This window comes from Oreochromis niloticus, linkage group LG11 (assembly GCF_001858045.2).
Source record: "Oreochromis niloticus isolate F11D_XX linkage group LG11, O_niloticus_UMD_NMBU, whole genome shotgun sequence".
NCBI classification, from domain to species: domain Eukaryota; kingdom Metazoa; phylum Chordata; class Actinopteri; order Cichliformes; family Cichlidae; genus Oreochromis; species Oreochromis niloticus.
This window is the reverse complement of record NC_031976.2, coordinates 28,011,123-28,037,847: the sequence shown is the minus strand read 5'-3', so window position 1 is coordinate 28,037,847 and position 26,725 is coordinate 28,011,123. Positions and strand designations below refer to the sequence as shown.

General features: G+C 41.6%; 2 protein-coding genes across 4 annotated transcripts in view; both read right to left on the bottom strand.

Annotated features, from left to right (window-relative positions):
• Positions 1-1,240, bottom strand: part of ago3a (argonaute RISC catalytic component 3a) — a 39,632-nt gene extending 38,392 nt beyond the window's left edge. For all 3 annotated transcript variants that reach the window (XR_266609.4, XM_005455329.4, XM_005455330.4), the window contains exon 1: positions 393-1,240. Coding sequence is in view for 2 of the 3 variants with exons in the window: in XM_005455329.4 (XP_005455386.1) it covers positions 393-411 (19 nt within the window). In the remaining variant the exon portion in view is untranslated. The remainder of the gene's footprint in view (positions 1-392) is intronic.
• A 207-nt stretch (positions 1,241-1,447) lies between these two features.
• ago1 (argonaute RISC component 1) lies at positions 1,448-24,961 on the bottom strand. The gene is made up of 19 exons (XM_005455328.4): positions 24,447-24,961; positions 19,889-20,075; positions 15,506-15,626; positions 14,404-14,585; positions 13,702-13,838; positions 13,241-13,375; positions 12,320-12,407; positions 11,484-11,631; positions 10,571-10,690; positions 10,336-10,458; positions 9,530-9,663; positions 9,102-9,286; positions 8,760-8,919; positions 8,417-8,507; positions 6,118-6,312; positions 5,886-6,020; positions 5,688-5,789; positions 5,342-5,541; positions 1,448-4,167 (listed from the first exon to the last, which is right to left on the bottom strand). The coding sequence occupies exons 1-19, from the start codon at positions 24,469-24,471 to the stop codon at positions 4,059-4,061; spliced, it is 2,577 nt and encodes an 858-aa protein (XP_005455385.1). The 5' UTR covers positions 24,472-24,961; the 3' UTR covers positions 1,448-4,058.
• Positions 24,962-26,725: the final 1,764 nt, after the last annotated feature.

Genomic DNA, 26,725 nt, shown 5'->3' with positions numbered 1-26,725 from the left:
ACACTGGGTTTGAAGCCTTCTCCTAATGCAGAGGCTCATCTTCAGCAGCTGTCCCCACATCTGGCTGATGAGTTTGCGCTGAGATCTCTCCTCAGCACCCGGCAGAGATGTGTTATAGACAGGTCAATATTTAACCTGTGAATGCAGCCTGGTATGACTGGCGATTTTCAATGAAACATTTCAACTGTGACGCATGTTTAGGCAAAATAACTGCAGGGCGGACAAAAAGAAAAACTCCCTGGTTACGGTTAAACGCCTTCTGCTGAAGAAAGCCCCACATCCCGATGTTTCATTTCACCGACGCTAGCTAATAATATTACGTTTCTCAGAAAACGCGACTCCTACGACTACCGTGAAGCACCAAACGAATCAGTAAAGACAGAATAAATTACCTGTAGTTCCGATTTCCATTCATGAGGTCAATGCCCGGTTCACTTCCCGGATCACAGTTGTCAAACGTTTGGGACTCTTCCTCCGTTCAATCCGGTGTCTCCTTCGGCTGTGCACCGCCTCTGCAGCGCTGAGTGGCCGAGGGTCCTGGTCGCTCTGTGTCCTGTCAAAGGAGGAGGAGGGGGGCCTCCGGCACGGTCACTTGGCCGGCCGAGGGTCTTGAGAGTCTCCGCAAACCGCCGTTTGCACTCGGTCAACGTATCCAATCGGATTTCACTGCCACGGCGAAAGCTGCTGGCTGCTCAACGCGGCGCTGTGGCAGTGAAAACCTGCTAGTTAGCCAAGTTAACTCACTAGCCAGGCTGGAGGGGGGGAAAGTGGTTTGAGGAGCTGTCAGGATATCATCACAGCGGGGTCACGGAGTCCAAATGAATCCCTACCGATATCTGATCATTAAAAGAGACGTCATAAATTCGTATCTACAGCAAAGCTAACGTCGGGAAAGCAACCCTAATTAGCTAGCCTACTAGCTAGGCTGTCGGAGAGTTGGAATTCTGTCAGACGACGGCTACTTTTCCTGCGTTAAAAACAGCTGCTGATACCGTCCCTTCTCCCGAGGGCCGTACACCCACGACGTCGTCCTCCGTAGTATGCGTTCAGCTGCCAAAACTAAAGCTGTCAACACCGCGATGTATGTGCCGATAAGTGTCACGATCTCCAGTCCGGTTGACAGATCAACTCTGCAAGGCTTCGGCAAGCCAGCTAAATATGGTGAAGTTGCCTTTCTGACACCGACAGGAAGAGGTGGGCCCGTGTCACCAGACGTCAGACCGCCAGCTCCGCCCCCACCCAAAGGTAACCCCACCTTTTGAATAAATTACAGTTTGAGACTTCGGAGGTGCATTTTTTCTTCATCCACCCATGCATTAATATCTAAGGATTATTAGTTAAGGTGGATTTCAGGGTGTTATGAGAGTAAGCCTTGATAAATCCCATTACTTACTTTCAGACAAAGCTGTATTAAACGCACAGTAAAATCAAACAAAAAAGCAACAAGAGTAATAAAAAACAATTTTATTTTCTTTAAAAAATAACCCTCCCCAACAGAGTTCCCATACTATCACATACAGAGCCAAAATAATATGCTTCCACGTCCTTTCATTCAAATCTATTGGGAAGTGCTATGACAAGGACTGTTCTTGATCAGTGGCTTCAATATTGCTTAGTCAGACCGTGAGGCTGTGTGGAGGGGGAGCGGACTCTCCCGTGTCCACATGATACATTTCCAGGGTGACTGCCATTTCGTCTCCCCCCTTTGCAAGGTGCTTTGTGGCTTCAGTGAGTGAAGAACTGCATCTGGTTTCAGTGGTGTTGGGGAAATGCCCCCCGGGTTGATATTTTTCCTTTCTTTCTTTCTTTTTTTTTTAAACGCAGAATGAGGGGTAGAAGACTGGCCCCGACTGTGAAAAGCCCCTCAACTGCTGGGCCAAAATACATAACAGGTTAATATTATATATTCGTATATACAAATCACCGTGGACACAATGAAGGATCAGTAAAACGGTGTACAAAGGCATTTTGATTATGCAAGTTCATAAACATGATTTAAAAATCAAACTCATCTGATCTCTTATCTTTTGATCCCTTTCGACTCAAAAGGGGGTCTGACCATCAGACAAGATTTGAGGCGCTTAAAGGGCAACTGAGGTGGAATTTTGGGACCGTCTCCACAGTGCCCTCTTGAGGATACACTCTGACACTAGTCACAATATTCATAATAATAATGACAAAGGAAAAAAGCAGTCTTTATAACCATTACACAATCGAGGCAAAACGACTGACAGGCAGTGGTGAGCGCGAGGCTCCTACCTCTAAGAAAACCAAAGTAAGGTGGCTCAGAATATCCAGTCATAAAAAATAATTACATGCATTTTTCTTCCATAAATCCAGAAAGTGACTAGATGTAAAGGCAGGGCATGTTAAATAGTCGTAATAGAGGCCCACCCTGTCAAATGTAGCAATCCCCTATCTGTGCCGCCCACGCACACAGAGCACCAATAGGGATTGGCTAACACAACATAGGGGATTGGGGCAGGGGATGCTGCAGGTGTGTTATGTGACGAGTGAGAACAGACGGCAAGGATAAAAGGTGATGGCGGAAAGGTTGATGAGTTTGGCTTAACGTGGGAATGGGGGGGAACAAGTGCATTTATTTGATCAGCTATGTCTCTGCATGCTGAGAAGGAGACTGAGAGCGCAGGCATGTGTGTGCTTCTGTTGTAAATGCCTGCAGAGGGGAAGAGCTCTGTGTAAAAGCGGGACAGGCGCAGGATAGGTCGGTACAGTTAGGCAAAGAAAAGCACGGGTGGATGTGTGGAGCGCGCCGCTTGGCGTCATTTCCACTGATACACGTTGGAATGTGCAGACTGATCGGAGCAAGGTCAGTTGCTGAAGGCGACTTCAGCTTTGCAGCACTTAAGTGATCATAGACTATATTTGCCTGCTTTCAAATCTACAGAATAGTGTTGACCTTGCCTATTGCCTTTGTTCTGAAAGCTACGCAAGTGTGGGTGTGAAACGTTCAAATGTAGAGTGTAAAGTCTCGCCAACAGCTAGTTTCACCATTTTGAAGTAAAATAAAATAAAAGTAAAATTTAAAAAGTGCCTCGTAAATTCTAAAAGAGCAATGTATAGAGAAATAAAAGATTATCTTCCTGTTTGAGTGCCCCCTTTCCATGGGGTGGCATCACTTTTGGCTGGTTAACAATGCTGGTTTAGGTGCATGGGGTGCAAGTATATTAGATACACACTATGCAAATGGTCCCTCTACTGTTACACTAAGCTTGCCTCTAAAGGCAAAATCTCTAAGGGACTGGCCAACCAGGACAGAGTGTGTGGCAGGACTCCTGTCCTGGATCTACAATATGCTACACCTGCTCTTTCTTTGTCTGCTATAATATAAAGACCAGAGGGCTAGCCTCGCATGTACTAACAAACTCTTTATGTGCAGGACTGGTGGCACCTACATGCTAACACTAAGTGCTAATGTACCATACCCCGGACTCCTCAAGGCTGTTTAAAAAAAAAAAAAACAGTTTTCAAAAACATTAAAAAACATGAATGTAGTTCATGATAACATTAAAATGATACATGTAAGTGTGCGTGCCCAGTACCACCTCTAATGAGGATCCCCTCTAACAAGGGGCTTGCAATACTGGCATCCGGCATTTGGATGGGTAGAGGCAGCATCGTGGTGGCAGTTAAAAAAGTTTTTAGGATTTTTTTTCTCCTTTTTATCGCCTAGTTTTCTATTTTTCTCCCATCCGTATTGCATACTTACATACATAGGAGTGTGAAGGTAGCATACAATACAATTACATAATACCCATGATTTAAAAATTCAACTTAAAAAGATCAATAGTCCCGGTAAAGTAAAAACAACAGTAATATTCATAACCTTTTACGTGCATGAGACTGCAGAGTCTACCTGTGTTTTACAGGAGAGGGGATTTGTGTTTCTTGGATTTGAGTGACTGATTGCTGTGAAGTATGTGTAGTGGGCAATTGTAGGGAGTAAGGGATGGGGATGAGGTGGTGCCGGTGGGCCGTTTGCCCACTCAGGTAGAAATGAGGTGGGAGGGAACGATGGCGGCGATGGTTGGAGACGCTCAGGCGAAGTACATGGTCCTCAGAGTGTCGTGATGAATCTGAACAGCCTTAGCCAACGCCTGGGGATCCCGACCGTTACTCTGACCGGACACATGGCTGCCCTCTCCACTGCAGAGAGACGAGAGGGTGATGAGAGAGCGAGCAAAGATGAGTTACACACTTCATGTCTTCATAAGAATAATGATTGACATTATTCTTGGCTAATGACTTGTGACTGACATGGCAAGTCATTAGCCAATGCACACACCCTGGATAATCCTTATTTCTGCCTCTAAGAATGTCCATAATTTACAAAATTAACTTCAGTTTGACCTGAAACTACCAACTGAGAAAGTCAAGAAAGTGCTTACTGAGGCCACGGAGGGAGCAAGCTTACCAACCCCCCAACAAACTTCAACCAATCAAGAACGCAGATTTAAGGCACTTCGACAACAGCTTGGCTTTTCAGACACAGAAACAGTGTCCAGGTTTTATACTATGTTAGGCTACGTTCACACTGCAGGCGAAAGCGCATCAAATCCAATTTTTTTGACCCTATCCGACCCATATCCGATCATGGTATGACAGTGTGAACGGCACAAATCCGATATTTTCAAATCCGATCTGGGTCACTTTCGTATGTGGTACTGAATCCGATACATATCCGATGTTTTAGAAAGCGACTGCTGTTTGAACGGTCATGTCGCATTAAATCCGTCTTTTACGTCACTGACACAGGACAGACGCCAACTATCAGCGCCGGAGAAGTGCCCGAGAAGACATCGCGAACGCTTCCTGGCCATCCAGTGTGGATGTCAGTGAAACTGTTGGGAACACAACGTTTTTTTGTTTATTTATTTATATTTTATTTATTTTATTTGTACTGTATAATCTGCAGATTCTGACAGAAATCTGCAACTATCCTTTGAAGCACCGCTCCTCTAAAACAGCATTAAGGATAATTATTAGGTTATTTACATTATTATGTAAATAACAAAATAACTTAAAGCAAAAATTGGGAAACGTAAAGTCCGAAGTCTTTATATTAAGGGCCATCAGTCAAACAATACTGTTTGCTCTGGGTCTAAACAGAGCGCGTTGTGTGTGACGTCTTCTTTTGCGCATGCGGGCCGCTTTGAGTGTTCACACTAGAGCGCGTTTGCTGTCGCATTTTATTTGTAGTGTGAACAAGCAGACAAAAAAATCGGATTTGATCAAAAAATCGGAATTGAGCATTAACACCTGCAGTGTGAACGTAGTCTTAGAGACTCATGTGTAGTCTATCTTCCGTAGCCACACTGACCTGTCATGTTCTTTGTCTACCAGATGGTAGCGGGCACGGAAGGCCACGAGACGAGCATAGTAGGCTGGGGCAGGGATGGAGACTGAGCGGGTACAGCGCACATAAGTGTGGCACAACTGGTAAGTTAGAATCTGCAACTCATCAGCTGTGAAGCGATTGTCGTCCCATAAGACGTAATAATGAGACGGCCGGCTGGTACCCTGAGGACAGAGGAGAAAAGGGCAATTAAAATAACAATACATTTTTGTGTAAAATAGCTGCAAGGTTAAAAGAAGTCAAAGAGATTTGTTCTTACTATATTATAATAGAGATTTCTATGGAACAATGAAGTATCTATTATAAATACCTGTATTCCTGCATGACTACACAGGTAGAAGTCAAACTCGAAGGGATGAGTGATGCTGGTGTCCACTGTAGTCCCTGCAGGAATATTCCCACTCTTCCCAATCTGTCCAAAGATAACACAAGGAAAAAAACACAGGTAAGCAAGTATGAAAACTTAGTAGGAAACAGAAAAACTGAAGGGGAAACAAAGAAAGTTTACCCTTTCAGACTTATCAGCACAGAAGAGACGTGTGTGGTGACGTTTCTGCACCACGATGTAGGTGATACCAGGCTGATAGTCCTTCTCCAACTTTATGCACGCATCTCTGATGGCCAACAGCTCGTAGTGGAGAATCTGCGTGTAACAGCGTCAATTGTTAGCACTCAGATGAAAACATATTAAAATGGATTTTGGTGACATTGTGTCATTAAGATCGCAACGTCCCACCTACCTGAGGCAACTGTCCCTCAGGAACACCGTCTCTGTAGAAAATGATCCTGGTGGGCTTGAAGCGGGTCGACTTGTAGAACTGAATCAGCAGTTCCCGCACCATGTAAGATAAATCTTCGATGATCTCCTGCCTGGGCCTCTGGACGCGCACTGTGGCACAGTATCTGCTGGGATGGGCATCCATACTGCCTACCACCTATTAGAGGGAGCAGAAAACATTGAAAAAGGAATTTAACATGATACTGTGTGGATCACTGATTTCACTCTTAATATAACTTGCAATAAGCCAGCATTAGGTTATTGAGCCCCTTGACTAAAGTCATCTCTCAAATAAATACACCTTTTGTTACTGAACGTTCTTCATGACTTTTTACTTTATGAAAATCTGTGCAGTAGTTGTAGTTGTAGTATTGATTCACAGACATGAGTCATTTTTCGTCGTGTGTATATTTGAGCATTAGCATCCCCTAAAGGCTGCAGCTGGGAAGTGTGCGAGGCTCAACGTCAACCTTTTATTTTCCTTCCCTCAAATCCTTACACGATACTACAATCACCATTTTTCACCAGTTTTCACCTCAGCTCGTACTGTTAACACAGACCTGCTTTCCTCTCCTATCCTCGTGACTCAATTATTCGTCATAATTGCTAGGCAACAACACAGCCAACCATAGGCGAGCTGAGGTCAAGGGCGGACGAGAGCTGACGTCATTTCCTTTTGAATGTGAGTCAGTGATGAGCCATTTGTTTCCCTTTATACCTCACTAATTCCTCTCGTACTCCTTTTTTCTCTTCGCTCGGCCTCATGTGCTGTGCGTCAAAGTCCAAACAAAGCGTCATATCGGCGCTATGTGCTTTGCATGAAATGGGCTGTACATGCAGGTGGAGTTTGAAGCAAACGGTACTCTGAGAGAACCATGGAAACCCTAAATCGCCATAGCCCTATCAAATAGCCAAAACATAACAGAATAAACCTATTTGTGTCACAGCCATCTCAAACTGTTCATCTGTTAAAGAGCAAAAACAGCAGTAGGCTGAAATCCAGAAAATAAAAAATGAAATATGAGAACAGAGCACGTGCACGCTTATTTCATTACACCACTTTATAGCACTCACATCGCTCATTATAGAAAAATAGGGTTACTTTAAACACCTTGTTTTGTTACCTAAGCATTGCACCTATGGCAGCTAATGCACCATCTGGACTGCCTTTTTTAACATCGCAAATCCCCGCTGACTGAGTTACACTTCTGACACATCAACCAAACATGAGAAAAAGTACCTCGAAGCCCGCTGCTCACTGTTGCACATTGTTTCAATAAAAACTTTTTTTAAACCCACAAACCGTGAGAAAATGTGCCTTAAAAGACTTAACTTTACTAAAGCCACAATACAAACCTCAGAAGGGTGCTAGTTCCTCCTCAAATTAAATTACAATATAGTGAAAGGTTATTACAGATTTTTTTTGTCCAATGATATAAAAACTAGTTAGCTTTAAGCTCTTCTGTTCTGAACCCACTACCTAATGTTGAGGTAGTCTTCTCTTACCAGCATTAATGAGCACAGTGGCCATCGAGTCCCACTGTCACCAAGCAACCACAGACGTGCGTTTTTTCCCTGTGGCATCTCGGGGTCATTTGCATTATTTACATGCCCTTGCTATTTTTGATTTGCCTAAAAAAAGAGTTTCGTGGCCAACCAAGCAGCTGGACTGCCATCACATCCCACAGAAACATTTTTATGACTTTTAGCTACTAGAGTACTTAACAACTACTGTACATTCAATATTCTGGTACAAGGTAACCAGTGGCTTTAAGAACAATGAAGACCAAGGTATAAATCCATTTGTTATCTAAAGGTCATTGTCCTTAAATGCAGGTATATAGTGTTAATTAATGCCGATTAATTCTGTTTATGACTTTGACTTGTTGCTATATCTACACCAAATGACAACCAATGCTATAGTTTAAACCTAGAACATTTCTTATCTGCTAAATTAGAAAGTCTATTTTTTCCCCAAACAAAAACTAGTGCTTCATTATTCACATTCACATTTTTAAATAACTCACGTCTTTTCATCAAGTAAGCAACTTTAGCCAGTAACAATGAAAAAGGCTGTTCACAAGTTACCGGAGCCAAAAGCGCACCAGTATTGCCCACCCATGGGTTTAACCTGCACGCCCAGATTTGAAAAGTGGCCAGGCTTTGTGACACACCGTAGTTGCACATTCCCTTCCTTTTCCTGAGATTGTGTTTAAAGTGAGCTAGTGTTGTTTAATGAAGGTGTAATCTCCGAGACTTACAGCAGTAATGGAGGGCTTCTTGCCATCTCCAGCCGGAGGATGTGTGACATCTGCTCCCAGGAAGATAACCGGCTGCTGAAACACTGCTGACCTGAGAGAGCAAATGGAGGAGGTGATGCAAATTACACACGCTCATAAAGGCAGTGAAGGGCTGCTGTTGGTGAGTCATATTACCGAAACGTATTCAAACGATCACCATGTCATCCAGCAGGATTTTGATAGAAAACTCAAGTCTACTACCACTGTCAGCGTTTTACACCTGTGTGTCAGGATCACCCATCACCTAAATCAAGATACCATAAATATGTGCAACTAATTAAAAACGGGTCAAACAGAAGCTCACCGTTGGTGAGGCACCAGGATGTTGTTGATCCCTCCCAGCTTCACATTGATTTTGAGGCAAAGGTTAGACAGAGTCTGTGGCGACGTCTTCACCACGTTCTTAACCTGGACACATTGCGTGGCCATGCCGAGGAGTGTGTCACCCACACGCTTTACCTCCGCTAAAGGAAAAAGTTTGGAAATGACTCACATGAAAAAAGAAAACATGATTCTAGTTTATTGGGAGCTTTTTCATACTCCCATTTGACCGAATGCTTTAGGAGTTTTTTGACTACTTTGAACAACAGTATTTAATTTGTTTTGAGAAAATTATGGCAAACCACATGTATCAAATACAAGTTACCATAGACTGGAGTTTTTCCTGGCAGGATGACGATGATGAGCTGAAGTCCGGAGTATGTGTTTTTCAGGTGTCTGAACATGGGCTCCACGCTGTCCGCTCCCTGGGCGTATTTACAGAAGCATGGCTGGCCCTGAATTGGCATCCCAGCATCCTTTGAGATTTTACGAAGCTGGTCTGTGAAGTTCCTGAGATGAACCCAGAGATGAGCGTATAAAGCATCGCCGAGATAAGGTTTTTAACTTATTATTTTATGTCTTTGGGATATTACATATAGGAGGAATAAACAACATAAGAGAAGGATTGTTTTTCTTCTGTGCAAAAGCTCATTTAAAAATAACTAACCTTATGAAAGAAACAGCCATGAGCAGAAATTATTTAATCCCCCTCCCCTTCAACAAAATCATCTGCTTGTGCTCATTAGTACTTACTTGAGCACCTCTTCTCTGCACTGTTTCTGGGGGGCAAAGCAGGCAATAGCCCACACTTTGATCTCAATGCCATTATAAAACTGCTTCCCTCTCATGTCCCACACTCCCTGGTTGGGTGTAGCTATGGCACGGTTCTGTAAAAAAGAAAGGACCAGAATAAAGACAGTTTAAGCCAAATCAGGTCACATTTATAGCAAAAGTACAGAGACGACAAATTAAAGCAAAAACAGAGTTTCCAAGGTCAAGAGCTTAGTGTGTCTACTAACAAACTAACAGTCAGTTACAGAATTTCACTCATTTTCCTCAGTCTCTGGTAGACATGTCAAAACGAGTCTCTTCCTGTGTGAACGCCACTTGAAGCATGACTGGAGATAAAGGATACTATTCTTCCAAAAGTGGAAAGCCCTGTCTCAGAAATTCTCAAAATCCTGCATCGGTATTCAGTTGGGAAATGGGATATAATCCACATAGACTAATAAACATCAAATAATTCAATGACTCCTTGTGCTCTACCCATCTACCCTATAATCATCAAAGAGATGACTCTAATCTGCGCTTCTTTATAGGATAAAAGCGATCACTCTTTGTATTGATTTGCAGTAAACCCTTCATCTAAACCATATAAGCAAATCACCCACAGATCACAAAAGAGCCACCACATGCCCTCACCAAAGGAGTCAAGCTTTCAAACTTGTCCTTTAATTTGTCAACACTCTGCTCTGTGTGAAGCACACACAACTAAATGGCTGCATTCTTGACAACATAAAAGTCGATATGTTCAGGTTGACGAATGAACCGTGCCTTACCCGTCCTCCGTACTGCAGAATAGGGGCTGGCAATACTCTGCCCATCACCTCGGCCATGTCATCTTTCACCTTGATCCCAAACTCCTGAATGTACGGGTCCAGGTTGAAGTTGGCATTTTTCATCTGTAGAGAGTAAAGGACTTGTATTATATCTCACCGTCTCCACCTTGCACTATAAATCACTCATTTCAAAATGACGCACGGCCTCCATCAAACGCTTCCCTCTGCAACTCACCAGTCTGCTGATCTCCTCTTGTCTGTCGGGTGCGGAGCGAGCTGTGGCTTTAATCATAGTTGAGGTCTGATTATCTGTCAGTTTCTTGATGCATCGTTGACCGGCTACAATATTACACACCTGGAATGAATACATTCAGTCATTACTGCGTAAACATTGATTGTCCATCTGAAAGAAAGTTTTTAGTCTGTGTGCATGGTTGTGTTATCATTTAATACCCTCTATGTCAATATATATCGTTACCTCTCAGACGGCCAAGCTATTTGAGGGCCTAAAATGATAGACCATTTAACGTAATGTGAAAGCTTTACATTTTATACAGTAATACTTTTTTATGTCTCCAGTTGCGTTTATGATCCCTCTACTGTTTTCTTTATCGAAGAGATTGTTATACAAAAAGGAGCTCATGTCCATTAATGACCCATGACCTGTTTGCCTTGTTACTCTGGGCATTAAGTAAATGCCTCAAGGCCTCTGCAGCAGTAAATGTTACTACTCCAGCATAACCAGCCAAGGTCTATTGCCAAATGTGACATTTTATTGATTAGAAGTGCAAAATTACAATAAAATCAAGCTTACATTAACAGTAAAAAACACACATCTATTTCAAGAGTCAAAAATGATCCCACTCGGTCACTTGAAGGTTAAATGAAGGTATGTCGGCAGATTTTTGAGGACGTAAACATAACATGTATTCTGATACTGATGTATTTGCCAATATTCTTTACATATGTACACGTGAACAGTTTGTTGGGGTTCTATTAAACCCCAATAAAAAAGTTTTGGAGGAATAACAGTCATTCGTACACATAAATACAGACATAGTCATGATGAGCTAGTGTTGATCAACCAATATACTACAAATGGTAAACTTTTCGCATCATAGTTGAAACATCACTGAACACTTCCTCACCTCCAGAGGCAGGTAGGTGTGCTTCTGCTCCTGCCCCACCTGTAGACAGGGTAGGTGGGGGTATTTGAGCTGCAAGTTGTACTTCTGCTTGAAGTACTGAGCCACTGTACATTCTACTGTCTGCCCACTTTCAAGCTGAAGGGGAAACCTGGTACAGAAAAAACGAGAACATGAGCATCATGTCAGTGTAATCACCCGATCGCTCTTCATTTGCAGGTTTTGTCTGTTTCTGTCTGTTATTTCTGACCAAATCTGAAAACGTGTACTCACTGTCAAAAACAGTAAGAGATTTCCCATTTAAGCTACTTCCTTGGTTAGGTTCATAATAAACAGAGGAAAGAATAGCAGGTTTTTCTCATTCTAAAGAAAACCACTCGTCTTTGAAACATGATCAAAATAATTATTTCAGCATTAAAAAAATGTTTCAACGAAATACTAGATATACATGTTTATGCATTAGGAGAGCATCATAGAGCATTTCTACAACAGAAACTTTACAGATGAACTAGAACCTTCTGTAAACCTGGAAGGAACATTTACCTACATTTAAGCTAAAGAACTAAATATTAATTTAGCTCCTCTGAAACAGTTTTAATTGCTTTCCAAACAAGCAAGGACATATTTTGGTGATTGGTCCAACATGTGGTTGCTGCATTTGTACAACTTCAGTCAAATTAGACAAAAGTACTGTCTTCCAGTGACATCAATATAAGGATGAATACCTAACATATTCTAATGTATTACTCTAATAGGATAAAATAAGATAGGAAGACGCTGTAAAGTTAGGAAGTAAATTTGTGTATTTTCTATGCCAAAAACAAAAAGCAAAATCTTACGTTTGGTGGCTGGCAGGACGTCTGGTAACATTGCATACACGATACTTCCTTTTCATTTGGCCACAATGGGTCACCTCCACCTTCAGGCCTGCCGACAGTAAGCGGGATAACACAAGAATTAAGTTCAAGTCTCGGAAAGGAAGAGCTTAACGTGTGACCTGCTGTGATGTATGGCTTGGAGATGGTGGCACTGACAAAAAAGACAGGAGGCCGAGCCGAAGGTGGCAGAGCTAAAGATGTTAAGATTTTAACTGGGAGTGACCAGGAATGACAGAATTACAAATGAGTATATCAGAAGGACAGCTCATGTTAAGCAGTTTGATGTAAAAAGGCTGAGAGGCAAGACTGAGATGGCTTGGACATGTGCAGAGGAGGGATAGAGGATTTACTGAGACAAGAGTGTTGAAGATGGAGCAGCAGGCAAGGAGGACATTCAGAGGGTTGGTGAGATAGAAAGAAGGGGGGGGTAGAAAGAAGAAGAGGAAGACAACCAAGGTACACAGAAGAGCATCTTTGAATGTCAAACCATGAAGCAGATGGCCCGTAATGGGCTGATATAGCAGATGGGCCTGGTTTCCTGTTCTTAGCTACTCCTGTCAGTTAAGAACAGGAAATTGAGGCGACAGTTCATACAAGGTCACCAACATTGGACAGACAATAGAAGACTGCAAAAACATTGCCTTATCAACAGTTCAGGTGTAATGGTGTGGGGAATATTTTAGCACAATTTGGTCCTTTAGTCCCAAATTGTGCTAAATTTGGTCTCCTTGAGCATTTTACTGACCATGTCCATCTCTGTATGACCACAGTGTACCCATCTTCTTGTGTGTATTCAGCAAGTCTATACTTCAAAGGCATAGAAGTATCAAAGTAATTTCATTATTTTTTCAGAAGGTACTTCCACACTTTTCAGTAGCCCACCTTTAATTTCCTTGGTGAAGCGGACCCTTTGTGAGTCAGTGAGGGTTTTGGGTTGCTCATCAATGTTGCGAATGTCCAAAACCTCACACATGAACTCAATTACAGGCTGGGCTTTGTAGAAAGCCGTGGCAGACACTAGAGGGAGACAGAGAGCAGAAATAAATCAGAAGAAAGTACCAAAAAACAAAGGTTCTTATTAAAATCTGTAACTTTCAGAAGACTTTGCCACTTTTTCTTCACAGCTAAATGAGAGTTACAAACAGCCCATAGAAACAAAAGCAGCAGTGTAGATTTATAACATAACTTTTGTAAGATACTCATGGCTCAGCTTTTCTCACAGAGCAAGTTTTTCTTTTCAAAATAACCCCCGTGTTTCTGCCTAGTCACACAATGTCGGTAAAACCCACTGAGATCACTGGCTGACTACACACTCTCTGGTGAGCCTGTGTTCAGTGACTCACCATCAATGTTAAGCATCATCTTCCACATGGCGGGACGCACCGATTGGTGGAAGCCAAACCAAACTTCCCTTCCCCCACCAAGTGGGTGGTAGTATCCTTCAGGTGGGGAGAAAAATGAACGGCCTACTGGTGTGTACCTAATCAGAAGGGGTGAAGAGGTGGAAATCAATGTTCTGATTCAGGGCATGACCGCAGCATGAGTTCATGTCTAGTGATGTGGATGTTTCAGAATAGGTCACCTCAAGAAAAGCAGAAAACTTGCAACACCCAAACGAGAAGTTTAAGGAAAAAAGGCTATTTTTCTTGGGATACTATATCACTGATCTAATATCTGTGGCTTCATGACTTCCTTTTGAGCACTTTCAGGTTATGTCTTCAAGCCAGTTATCACTATTACTTTGCTTAGCATTGTTCAGTGGACACCTTCACACAGGTGTCAACTAACACGTGTCTTTTATTTAGTAATTCTGATGCCTGGAGCAATGATGATCTGATGCTTGTGGAGGGAAGGACTCAGTAAGCACTGCTAAGCCGTAAAGTTAGAATATCACAAAAAAAAAACCCGTAACTTTAATAAATGTTTTCAGGATGCACAAAACTCTTAGAAATCGCTGATTATCTGTGTGAACAGACTGTTTGACAGACTGTAAATACTGGTGTGTGTTGTTATGAACCTATAAGAGAAACTTTGATATACTTTACCTCATAGAGGCCAGGTGACGCATGGCCACATCCAGGGCTTGAACTGAGTCAAGGGGGACCTGCAGTCGGCCACTGACTAGAGTCTCCTGCAGCAGGCGCCATGACACCTTGGCCAGCCAACGGATGGACACCTTGAAGATTCGATCCTTTCCCTCGCCAGGAATCGTCACCTCAAAATCTACCTGAGGGAGAGAGAGCAAAAGGTAAAGAACAAATGAAATAGAGACACACCTGTAGCAACAAAATTAAATCCTCAGGCTGTGCAGTAAACTGCAACCCTTTTTAGGTACTGCAGAATATATTATTGGAAGCTGACATTTCACTAACCCTGCGCTTGTATGGTTTACATTTTTTTGCATAGTTTTTGCATTTCTCCATAAATGTAGGTGTGACTATATGCCGTGATAAGCATGTGAATGCTTATAGAATTTACTTTCTAGGCAATAGCTGGAGGCACAATTCCTCACACCTGTATGGAAAGTATAAAACTATACAAAGCAGTTTGGTAGCTGGGCTGTCTCTATCCAGAAGTGCAAAATCCTAAATTTCTCTACATAACGCATTACAGTGCTAAAAAGTAAGTGCAAAAAATGCTGGACTATGTTTTGGGCAGGAGCAGTGACTTCCTGTCTTATTACCACAGACGAGATCCAGAGATGCTTTTGGAAAGATGTTTTTCTAATTTCCTGAGTCCGTCAGGGGCAGTCAGGTGATCTGACCCTATTGTTTACACAACAGATATCTTCTAATTCATTTACTTAAGGCAACCAAGCACATTTCCTAATCAAATAGATCATTTAAGTATAGAAAAAAACATAACTAATTACAACAAATACATACATATTAAATGCTTTGCTGTTTTATAGAAACTTTTAACCTCTCAGGTAATCAAGCCAGGGTCATGCCCACGGACAGATGAGGAGGAATCGAACCACTAACCCTGCTATTAGTGGACAACCTATCCTGCTTTACCACGGCATCTTTTTAACGTCATTCAAATATTTGCTTTACTGTTAAGAAACTCAATATATCACAGCCGAACAGGGCTTAGGAGAGACTTCACTGAGTGATTGTGTAACACAAAACCACTGCAAACATTTACCTTCTCACTCCCAATAGGAAGTGCTAGCACCGTGTAGATGTTCTTCTTGCCATCGTACACCGGCTTCCTGTCACCAAAGAGCTGGGGCTTGAAGTGCTGCACCATGTACTCCACCACCTCTCTGTAAGCAGCAACACATGCAAACATGACATGAGATTAATGTGCAATAAAGCCAGAGCAAATCCCCCTCTGCCAGTTAAACCTCTTCCCTCATCAGGATGCTGCTTTTGTCATGAGGAGGTGCAGTTATTGAGATATTGATATAGAGTAGGCAGGATACAGCTGGTGAGTTCAATATCTGGTGGTCACAGGGGGAGAAGCAAGGACAAAGAGCATGGGTGCAGGTGGTGGTGGGGGCTACCTTTGAATGCATGGTGCCTTGACCTTCACTCAAGTGTGGGGGATGAGGAGGTCTTTCTAAAAAGGAAAGGTCGAAGGGCTTGACCCTTGCATGCCTTCTTGGACCCTTTGTGTTTGAGCTCCATTTCCTTCTGATTCTAAAAGATCCTCTCTTAATATCAGAGGAGATGGTACTAGAACACTCAGTGTTCGGGGATCCTAATTCAGTTTCAGATTTTCTGAGGATCTACCACAAATAAAAAAAAATACCAATTTGCTTCATTTATTTCTGTTTATGGCCATGACCTTGTTAAAATGAAGGACAACAAAGCTCAAGGGCTCTCTTTCCGTGTTCCGCAGACAGCCTCTGCTGAGGATTTTAACTAAATTTCATTTGTGTAATCAAACATTTTATGAGGGTACTATTATGTTTTAGCAGACAGAAGTAAAAACTATCAATGTATTTTAGGTTTGAGGTCACCAAAGTTCCTATTAGGAGACATACAAAATTAATTCATATGTATGAGACTGTACTTAGGTGAACCTATGATGCTTTTTCTTATTTTTTGTCAAATGTATTGTTAGTGTAGTGGCTGAGCATAATAATCATGGCTAAAGTTTCAAATAATATATTTGGTGTATGTAATTCCTATGAGTCAAAAGCAAAGATTTAAGGCTGCTCTAAATGTTCAATTCAGTGGGGTTTTTCTACTCTGGTCACCGTGTGACGTCAGTGAGAGGGGATATCTTAATATGGTCATGTCCGGCACACAGCTGTGGCTATCATCAAAGAAGCCCCACCCACCTGCTGTAAGGGGCCTGCCAATCAAAAGTAAGGCAGCTTAAAGGGATGGAGGCCTTAAAAGGAGAGTTGCAAAAAAATCTTTTTCTCAGTCAGATAGATGGAGGCTTATTATGAGGGAAACATGGTGACTCAGTGGTCAGTGTAAACCTGCAGAGGCATTTAGGTTCACCAGGAAAGACTCCTGTATGTGGAGTGTTTCAAGTCTGACAACATAAGTCACCGCTAAATAGTGAACTTCATAAACTGAGTTAGTACCAAATAACTCATAAACCTTTACCAAAATCATTTTTCATGTTTTTTGTAGTTGCTGCGATCTGTGCAGTGGCTCGCTGAGACTCATGGGTAACACCTGGGTTGATTGCTCACCTGTGTATGTTTATCACCCTGAGAAGTCAAGCACTCTTCCTTATCCCAGTCATTTTTTTTTTGGTCAACTTAAAAGGCTGCATATTTAAATATTTGTTCTTTTATATATTTATTTTTCTGTAGGTCATATCTCCTCTCTTTGAGAACAAGGTAAAGATCTAGCAGAAGACAGCTGCAGAGTTTATAGTGAAGCACAATTATCTTAGGAGCCAAAAACTGGATTGGACAGGGGTTTTTTTCCATCATATGCCTGCTGACTCGTAATGCTAGAGGTGCCAGATTTCATATAAATGTTGATGATTCATCTGACTATAAAAAGTGGAAGAACAGCCCTATCTGATTGGAGATGGGAACAATTGGTTTATCCCTGTAGCTTCTGCTTATCTGCCAGTCCTCCCATGATTTCTTGAAACTACTACAAAGCTTTATTGTTGCTGTGAAAGGTGCTAGTTACATGTACAAATGGGCATTTTCAAGCTCTCTGTGCCTTGCATTTCTGTAATGCAGACTTGCATGCACAACCCAGGAAGTCTAGTAATCCATATGTTCATCATTGGTAGGAGAAAGTGAAAGTCCTTTTTATGAAGCTTCTAGCTCTGAACTTTACTCCCTTTTCCTGTCTTTATGTTGCTGAAATGCTTCACTCAAACTTCTCCTAATTCTGTCATTCATTTTAAATGCTTACAGTGATCATAAAGCACTATACTAACTAGACAAGATGAAAGGCGCAAGTGGGAGATGACTTGGTGAAGTCTGCCACGCAGCCATTCTGGTTCAAAGTCCAACACACCTCTGAAAACGACAACAACAATGCTGTCACAGTTTAACCCAACAAACCTTTTATAGAGAGGGGGTGTGTGATGGCTGCATGTGAAGCCACATGACTTCACGCACCAGTAATTGGACAACATATTTTACATGTGATATGCACTGAAATACAAACAGATAAATGATGACACAATCTTTGATTTTGCATAACTTCTGTTTATTTAGACTTTGTTGAAGCTATATTGATTTCCCCTTTGAGGTTATGGTAGGAAGGGCACCTGGTGTAAATTCTGTTAAATCAAACATACCTGAGACTTCAGCACTCCTAAATACAGGAAGTGCAACCTGGAACGTGCAATGTATGGTTCCCCTGTTCTCTAAGTTGGTATAATCAATCAGCATACAAGTTTCCCTTTGTCAAGTCAGTGCAGTTGGGCTTTGCTTTTGTTTAGTTGGTTTGGTGTTATGTAGCTTAGTACTCCACAGGTGACCTCTTTAGAGGCTCAGATGTATGTTTGGATTTATTTGTGAGATTTCCTTTTTTTAAGTATTTTTATTTTTGAGTTAAAATGACACCCAGTTAAAAACTTACCGGTGTTCTTCAAGTCTAACCAACTTGGTCCTTCACAGTGATAAAACCTTATTTTCAGTTATTTGGTACCAACTCAGTCAAAGACGTTTGAACTGTCTTAGTCTGACTTACTAATGGGAGCAGGCTGTTGGTTGACTGCTTATAATCATTTGTGCTGCAAAAACTTTGGATGTAAAAATGGAGTGAATTTGTTTTTCAGTCTAGAAAATGACTCCACATATAAGACATATAAGACAACTGTAGAAAGTGAAGGTCAGTCCCATCTTGTTGACAGCCAGCACAAAGTCAGACGGATGATACCATCTAAGGATGGTATAAAAAGCAGAGATCGCTATGCAACAGGCCTTTGTGAAAAGAATGAATTCACCTGGATCAAACATAATGAAACGTATACTGTGACATTTTTCTTCGCAGAGACAAGACAGACTGTTCACAGGAAGCAGCTCTTTGCTGAGCCATGGAAAGTTTGCAAGGTAGAAAGAGCACACTTCTCTCCTGAACTTTGAAATATATATATTTTTTTAATGTACACTTTATTTCTTGGATTAAAGTAATGAATGTGACAAATCACATTAGTTTTGTTATAACTAAAAACAGGGCCAGTAAAAACATGGACATGGACTACAGGTTTCATGAAAAATACTAAAGCATACAAGTATGTAAACTAAGTTACTCCAATTTAAATAGGTGTAATATGATACAGGTGATATGATACATTTCTTCCAATGTTTGCATCAACCATTAGGCTTTAAGCTGCATCAGGAGGCACAACATTCAGCTCAAGCAAGTTGGTTTCAGTTTTGATTCAACCATCTGTCCAGTCACCAGCAGGTAAAGAAGGTAAAGCTACTGCAGGGAGGAAAATTGTCTTCTGCCTAATATAAAACTGAAACCCATCCAGAGAAGATGGTAAATTATTTATTTTACTCAGTTCTACAAGGATGCATTACTTTTTGCGCTCTTCATGTTCCTCAGAGTTGTAGTTAAAATGACTTTCATAGCAGCACAACCTCCTGTTAATGTATGTGCTGTCAGTTATATAAATATCTGACACATGCAAACAGGTACAATTTTTTTTTAAACTCGATATCTATTTATATGCACCACAACTCCATATTTATTTCTCTCACATAAGGTGATGTTAAAATTAAGAGCATTGCTTTGGCAACACTTTATTATTTTTTCAATACAAGAACCCAAAATTAATCATCATAAATAGATAGCTGTTGCAAAGAAATACATTTTTCATGCTTCAAGTAGCTGTTATCTCTGCCTCTTCAAAGACAACACACAGATTACTGGTTGGTGGCTGTTGGGCTTTTATTATCCAATTACCACACAGGAGGCAATTCAGCTGCTTGATGACTTCTTCAATGCATACCCAACTGTTACAAATTAATAACTTTGTCATTTGCTTATAACAAATGACAACTGACAAGTGCTGATCTTTTCCATTAATGTGGGACATCAAAGAAAAGAAATGCAGAGAAATATTGTGACTGAAATCTGTTACCTGTTGACTCGTCGTGGGCACTTGTCAGGCTTAATGTCCACCTCGTAGTGATAGACATCCATCTTTGGGATCTCCACTTCAAAGTAGTTGGCCAGCAGCCTGATGGGCTTGCCCACGGTACCCATGCCTGGCCGGCGAGGGGCATGGAACACCTGCTGCAGGGGTGGGGGGAAGACCCCCATGGGCACTGGACAGATACAACATAGGCAGCCACAGACAAAGACAGGTAACAGGGGAAAATGTGGTTCAGAGTAAAAAGGGTTTGAAGTTGGAAAAGTGCACAAATACGAAGCAACAGACAGGAAAAACCAAAGGTAGAGCAAAGAATCAACGGTTAAGTGAGGGGGTGGCAAAGGAAGCAGTGGTGAACAGCAGAGGACAGGGCAAGGAGGACAAGAAATGTGGGCATAAGCCAGGAAGGAAGCGTAGGCAGGGGAAAGGAGAACACCACAAGAGTCACTCGCAGGGACAGGAAGGCCAGTAGAGGCAAGATAGTTAAAAAAAATAAGCAAGGAAGATATTAAAAGGCAGATTGTGCATTTGGGGGCAGAAAAGAAAGAGACACAGAAGTATATAGAGTAAAATAAGGGGTGATCGGCACATTAAGAACAGACGGAGCAGCCACATGAGGTCATATATTGGGGGGGGGGGGGGGGGGGGGGGGGGGGGAGAAAAACATGAAGAAATTAGTAAAATATTTCTTTAAGTAAAAAAATATGACTTTAATTTTGCTGTTCATCACACAATCATGATGTCTGATCACATGGTTACTGTGCAAATTATGAACTATGATAATCAATTAAATGGATCAGAATCATCCAGCTTCTTTAACTAAATTCTATTGTAAACATCTGTATTTTGGGGGTTTGGGTTCATCTAAATTTTTCAGAAGCATCACTGTGAACACACATTTGATGTTATATGCATATCATTTAATTAAAGTACTAAATTGGGGGGAAAAAAAGATTAATTATGTGACTAAAATGATTAGTGTAGCAAGGGGGAAATAAACAGCAGCTATTTTGAGAATCAATGATTTTAGACATTCTGCAAGAAAAAAAATAGTGAAAAATGTCAAGTATTCTTAGCTTCCAGTTTTCCAATTGCATATTTTATCTGTTTCTCCTTCTATAATAAGAGAATAAAAGAAATCTCTATAAGCATGCCTGTGTGTTCTTCACTCCCTACATCCATTACACACATAGATCACATTTTGTGGGACAACTGAGTAAGTAGTGTCACCACTACTCACAAGTGAGGCATTTAACGAACACGTGAAAATTGTAGCTACAAATATTAACATGAGTTACACACTACCCAGGAGGGCACTGCACTTATAGTAAGATTTGAACAAATACACCCAGCATCTTAATGGTCGTGGGTTTTACTTTCAAGATAAAACTACTGCCTGTGTGCAAGAGACACTTCACATAACCAACTCTAAAGAAAAATGGACAAGTTTAGCTCCAGCTTGTATATTCTAGGTCTGAAGCAGTCTTTTTAACAGTATACATTATGCCCATACTAGTTTCATGTCCTAAAAGTTAAAGCTTCATCAAGTCAGGAGGTCTAACATAGAGGGGGTCCTAAACTAGGTGCTTGCTGTGACTCCTGCCTAAGAGGGGCCCACTGCCTTAACCTCTGGGTCCCCAGAGAACAGCCCTCCTTCACCAAAACAAAGACCCCAGCTGCCCTGCGCCTCCATCTCGCAGACACAAATTCACGGGTGTACGACAGAGGGAGCGCCCTTGCTACGATGAACACACTCATACACACAAACACAGGGGGCCCCCCCTGTACATTCCCAGCCTCACCATGGAGACACCAAGGCAACACAGTATTGTCATGGATATCAGGGGACCCGTGTATGTGTACGGCTGTTGGAGGAGATGAGAAGAGGCAGGGTGCTGCTGTGGTCATGCTGAAGAGACCTTGGCCTTTGTGGTCCTGAACTGAGCATGTTCCCACATCATGGCAAGGCGTCGGCATCCTCAACTGGAAAAGCTCTGCTTTAAATAGCCACTCCATCACATGTTCACTATTCAGAACATGCTAAACGAATCGGAAGAGTAATGGCCATAAAACACCGTTTTCTCTTCTTAGCGTGAATATGACAGATTAAAGGAAAAATCGAAGTATCTTAGACCATCAGAACAACTTTTATACATCACTGGATTTTTTTTACAAGTTTAGTGAGGGGATTAGACATCTTTCATTCAAAATATATTCCCTTTAATGATTGTGGTGGAGTAATGTCTAACACTTCAGACACAGGTCTGACGTAGGTGTTCAATTTGGTTGAGATCTGGTGACTGCAAGTAAAAATCTCAGGATATGATTCACATCAGTTTTACACTAAACTATCCATTGAGCCCTTGTGCTCTACGGAAGGCAGGTACTGTCATCCTGGAAGAGATCACTGTCGTCAGGACAGTGATCAACAGATTATGATATCTTAGAAGAAATCAATATTGATTTTCAATGTCTCTAACTTTTTGGGACACAAACCATGCCAGCAGCACAACTGTACCACGTAATATCCTCAGTGTAGGGGGTCAAGTATTCAGGTTTTCCCTTTAATCTGTCACCCGTCCATGTGTGTGTGTGTGTGTGTGTGTGTGTGTGTGTGTGTGTGTGTGTGTGTGTGTGTGTGTGTTCATATGAATATCAAAGTGTAGAATCACAAGTCCCTAAAACACATCTGAGAAGCACTGTAAACACAGACACCAGACATGTGGTGCCCGTACGTACTTTATGTGCAAGAAAGCATGTACGTGTGTGAATGCATGAGTGTCTATACCGTGTTTTGATTGTTGCGCATGCACACACAATGACACACACTTCGCCCTCGTGCCAGTGAAGGCAGATGGTGAGAAGCGGAGCCAGCCCTCTCACATATCCCAACACAATAGCAGTCTTTCCCGGGCGGTAAGACTTAAAGCGGAGCTTTGGCGCTGCATCACAACATGAAGACACTCGCTACTTAAATCCTTTACAATGACGTAATAAGCAATAAGATCAAGTCACATGGGAACGACTATTTTAAAGTCGTACCTGGGATAACACGTCTGTTGTTGTTGTGTGTTTTGTTTTGGCTTCCTTTGCAGGACAACAAATAAAACAAATAAAAGACCTCAATGTGCACTTTTTAAACAACTCCACATTAAATTTGCTGGTAATGGAAAAGATGTGTAGTTGGTGATGCTATACAAATACACACAAAAAAAGTTAAAAACTAGAGAACGATTAGCCTCCAAAAATATAAGCTACTGGCTTATAAGCTAAATTATAAGCCAAGTACACAAATTGCAAGGAAGATCCATTTAGGCATCACTTGTGTTGGCCAAATCAGTTGTGTGTCTCCAAGTATTTGGCTGTTGACCGTGAGCCAAATGTGGCAACCAGAAAAATCTTTCAAAATAGAAAACTGAATCATCACACTTGAAACACAAAAGGAGACGTTGAAATAAGGGGCCTCTGAAGCCCCCCCCCATCCTAAGAAATTAAAACAGGCCTATTCAACTAATTTCAAGGTTCAGGATCTGGAATGATGACGTGATTTTACCATCAGGCCTGCTTTGCATAAACACAAGCCTGAAGATATCCAAAGAGGATTCAGGGATTGTTAACGGAGTTCATGTCAAAACATTTTGCATCAATTAAAAATACAAGTCTTTATAAAAGCCATGCATTAGACATATTTAAGACATTCGTGGTTGCATTATTAATGCCGGGCACTCAAGAAGTTCCACCGTAAACAGACTTTAGACCTGGGCATAAAGTCAAGTCCAGTGAGTGCTTTAATTGCAGGTCTCCACACCTCCGTGTCAAACAAGAAAACTGCCAAATGAAGCCCATCTCTGATCTGACTGGCACTGATAAGTCTGCAGATACAGAATCAAACCGCAACACATAAATATAATGCTCTACATGCTTCCCTCAGTTCTAAATGTAGATTATGTCATCTCGAACAGGAAGACGAGATAAGCCTTTTTTTCCTCCTTCTTATTTCACATAGATAAATAATTCAGTTATTGCTGCAGATGGTAGGCCCGAGGTTGTCTTTAATGTGTGCATTTAAGGACACTGTGCTAAACTCTCTCTTGACAACCTTAAGCAAACGTAACCTGTCAGTGAACGGGAGGCTGGTCTGTTCTGTGGGGCGTGCGGGTGCAGCCAGCTGCTGCTGCTGCTGCTTGAAGGCGGGCTTCACCTCGTCCCTCCTCACCAAGATTCCCACGACCTCCCTGCCCCCGCGCATGGCTGAGGATATTGTCAGACTCCAAAAAGGCTCATCTGCAGCTATAAATCTGGACAAATAATAACGCTTTCTATGGAGTGCAGTGCATGCAGACAGCAAGATAGCTCCTCTCCATCTCACACCCTCTCTTCTCTAAACGTTCGATGCAACAGAGAGGCTTGACACCAAGCATCCTCGTACATCCCCCCCCGATGTTAAGGCCAGGCTACGGTGTCTAGTTTTATCAGCTGCAGTTTGGCCCGCAGTATACACCCGGATTGGTTGCATTTAAAACCACTTAAGTAAAAATAAACCTACCAGCGCCAGACGGTCCCGGCTCCATCCCATTCACTTAGCCGCGCGGGTACAAGCTAGCTAGTCCGGGGGGTGCTGTGGCCAAACCGCCGGCCCCTTCAGGCTGGAAGCGTCTCAGACTTCCAGCCCCCTCCTCTCGGCGTGCAGTCTTCTCCTTTCTCGGTGTACCCCCGCCCCTGCCCCTACCAGAACCCCCCAGACCCGCAGAGGAGTTAAGGCTAACGGCGATAGCTGCCAGTTGCTCGTCTGCCCGTTGACCCTAGAGCCAGTAACGGCGCAGCTGCAGGGCGATGCCGTCCTATTTCGAACCACTCTTCCTCGGCGGCGCAGCGGGATCCTTCCCGGTGCTCTGATTTAGCTGATGGTCCGCGGCGCTGTAATTTCTTGCCGTTCTGTTGTGCTCCTGCTCACCGTTCAAGCAGGACTCTCCAGCGGAACAAAAAAGGCCAGCCCCTCGCCCCCCTCAAAAAATCTGAAACTTCTTCTTTGCCATTGGAAAGTGTGAAGGAAGTGTTGACGAACTTGCTGTCACACCCCAGAGGTCGAAGGCGGAACTACACTGCAGATATGCAAATACAGCCAAATTATGTCTCACGTGTCTGATACTGTGTGTTCAAAGCTGAGGTTTAAAACTAATGATCACACGTCTTACTTCTCTCTAAAAATACAACCAACATATTCTGAGTACATTTTAAAGGTGCTACATCAGGGGTTTGATCAGTTTAATCTCAAAGGGGGAAGATCAGTACAATTATCTCTAATAACAACCTAGAGCATAATAACCTATGTATCTGCTGGTGTAAAGAAGTTAAAGAACATTATGAAACACATTTATTCTAACATTCTTTTATGAAACAGATGATCGACAGTCAAAGAGTTCTCAATTTCAAAACCTTTCCATCACATGCATCAACCAAAGCAGAAAGCGGACCATTTGGCTTTGTCATGTTCACATTAAAAGCTATTGCAGTTGTGCAGTTTGCAATCTTGAAATATTGCATTTAACCTTAATTGATGTGAACCTACATCCTTGATATGTGACCACCAAGCCTTTCACATGTCTTTTTTCCTCCTCTTTTAGAAATTGCCGCATATCAGTATTGCCAACTATACATTTGTCTTGGTTTATGTTTTCTTTAGTAAAGGGCTTAATGATTAATTTATTGATCTGTAATTACTCATTTTATTGCTGTTACATATTTGCTTTTTGAGTCATTAATAATCATATTTTAATATAAGTCTTTAATCCAATATTTATATCTAAGTCTTTAATGCTTTCATGGCTTGACTTTGTAAAAAAAGAAAAAAAAAGAAGTAAAAGCACAAGAAAGAATACTTTATTTTTTAATAAATTACCATGCAGTGTTTATTCTTTCAGTCCTACATTGATTATTTTGTACAGGAAACTGAAAAAAGAACCAATGTGCACATATCCAATAAACTTTAGGTGCTAGAAATAAAGGAATGAATGAATGAGCTCCAATTGAACTATTGAATTCTTACAATATTTTTGCAATTGGAACATTCTTTAGGGTTGATATATTTATGAGAATATTTAAAGAATTAAATGGGACAGTGGATATTTATTTAATTTATTGCCATTATGTTTTTTCTCATGTCCCACACATAGTTGGTTACGTATGAAAATCACTTAGGGTAGTTGAAATTCAACAGGCTGACATTTGAAATATATATTTTTTCCACTAATGAGTTAAAACATTATTTTTAACTTGATCAATATAATAATGTAGCTGTATTATTATATCTGTAGTATTGTATGAAAGTCTTGAATCACCGCTCAATTTGTATGTTTTTCTATGAAAATGTGAAATAGGTGCAACAATTTATTGAAATGTGCAAACATGCATGGAAATCCAGCCCTTGAGGCAATGGAAGAGTTTGTACAGGTTTATGTGCTTGATAGTTATAATTTGGTAGGACCACCTTTATTTTCCAACACAGCCTGAACTCTGTTAGGCAAATATTCTTGTAATTTCTTTAGTAGACTTCAGGAATAGTTCTCCAAGCTTCTTAAAGGACAATTTGAAGCTCTTCTTAAGATGTTGGCTGTGTTTTGTTCTGTTCTCTGTCAAAATATTCCCACACTGCATGGTGGCTCAAAAGCAGAGAGTACTTTTCTGCATTCATAATTCCATCAATTTTGACAAGATCCCCAACACCACTGGTTGTAATGCAGCCTAAAACTATAGCCTGCACCAGCAGATAGCTGCAGACTGTTGTATTGCTCTCCTGACCTCCTGACCTACTGGCAGTGATTTGAA

What these genes read in the sequence shown, in the direction of transcription:
- ago1 (XM_005455328.4), bottom strand. Translation starts at nt 24,471, where the DNA reads ATGGAGCCGGGACCGTCTGGCGCTG. An exon ending in AGAAGCCCTCCATTACTGCT is followed by an intron (nt 6,313 to 8,416) that starts GTAAGTCTCGGA and finishes TCCCTCTAATAG; the next exon opens with GTGGTAGGCAGTATGGATGC. An exon ending in CTGAGGGACAGTTGCCTCAG is followed by an intron (nt 6,021 to 6,117) that starts GTAGGTGGGACG and finishes TGTTACACGCAG; the next exon opens with ATTCTCCACTACGAGCTGTT.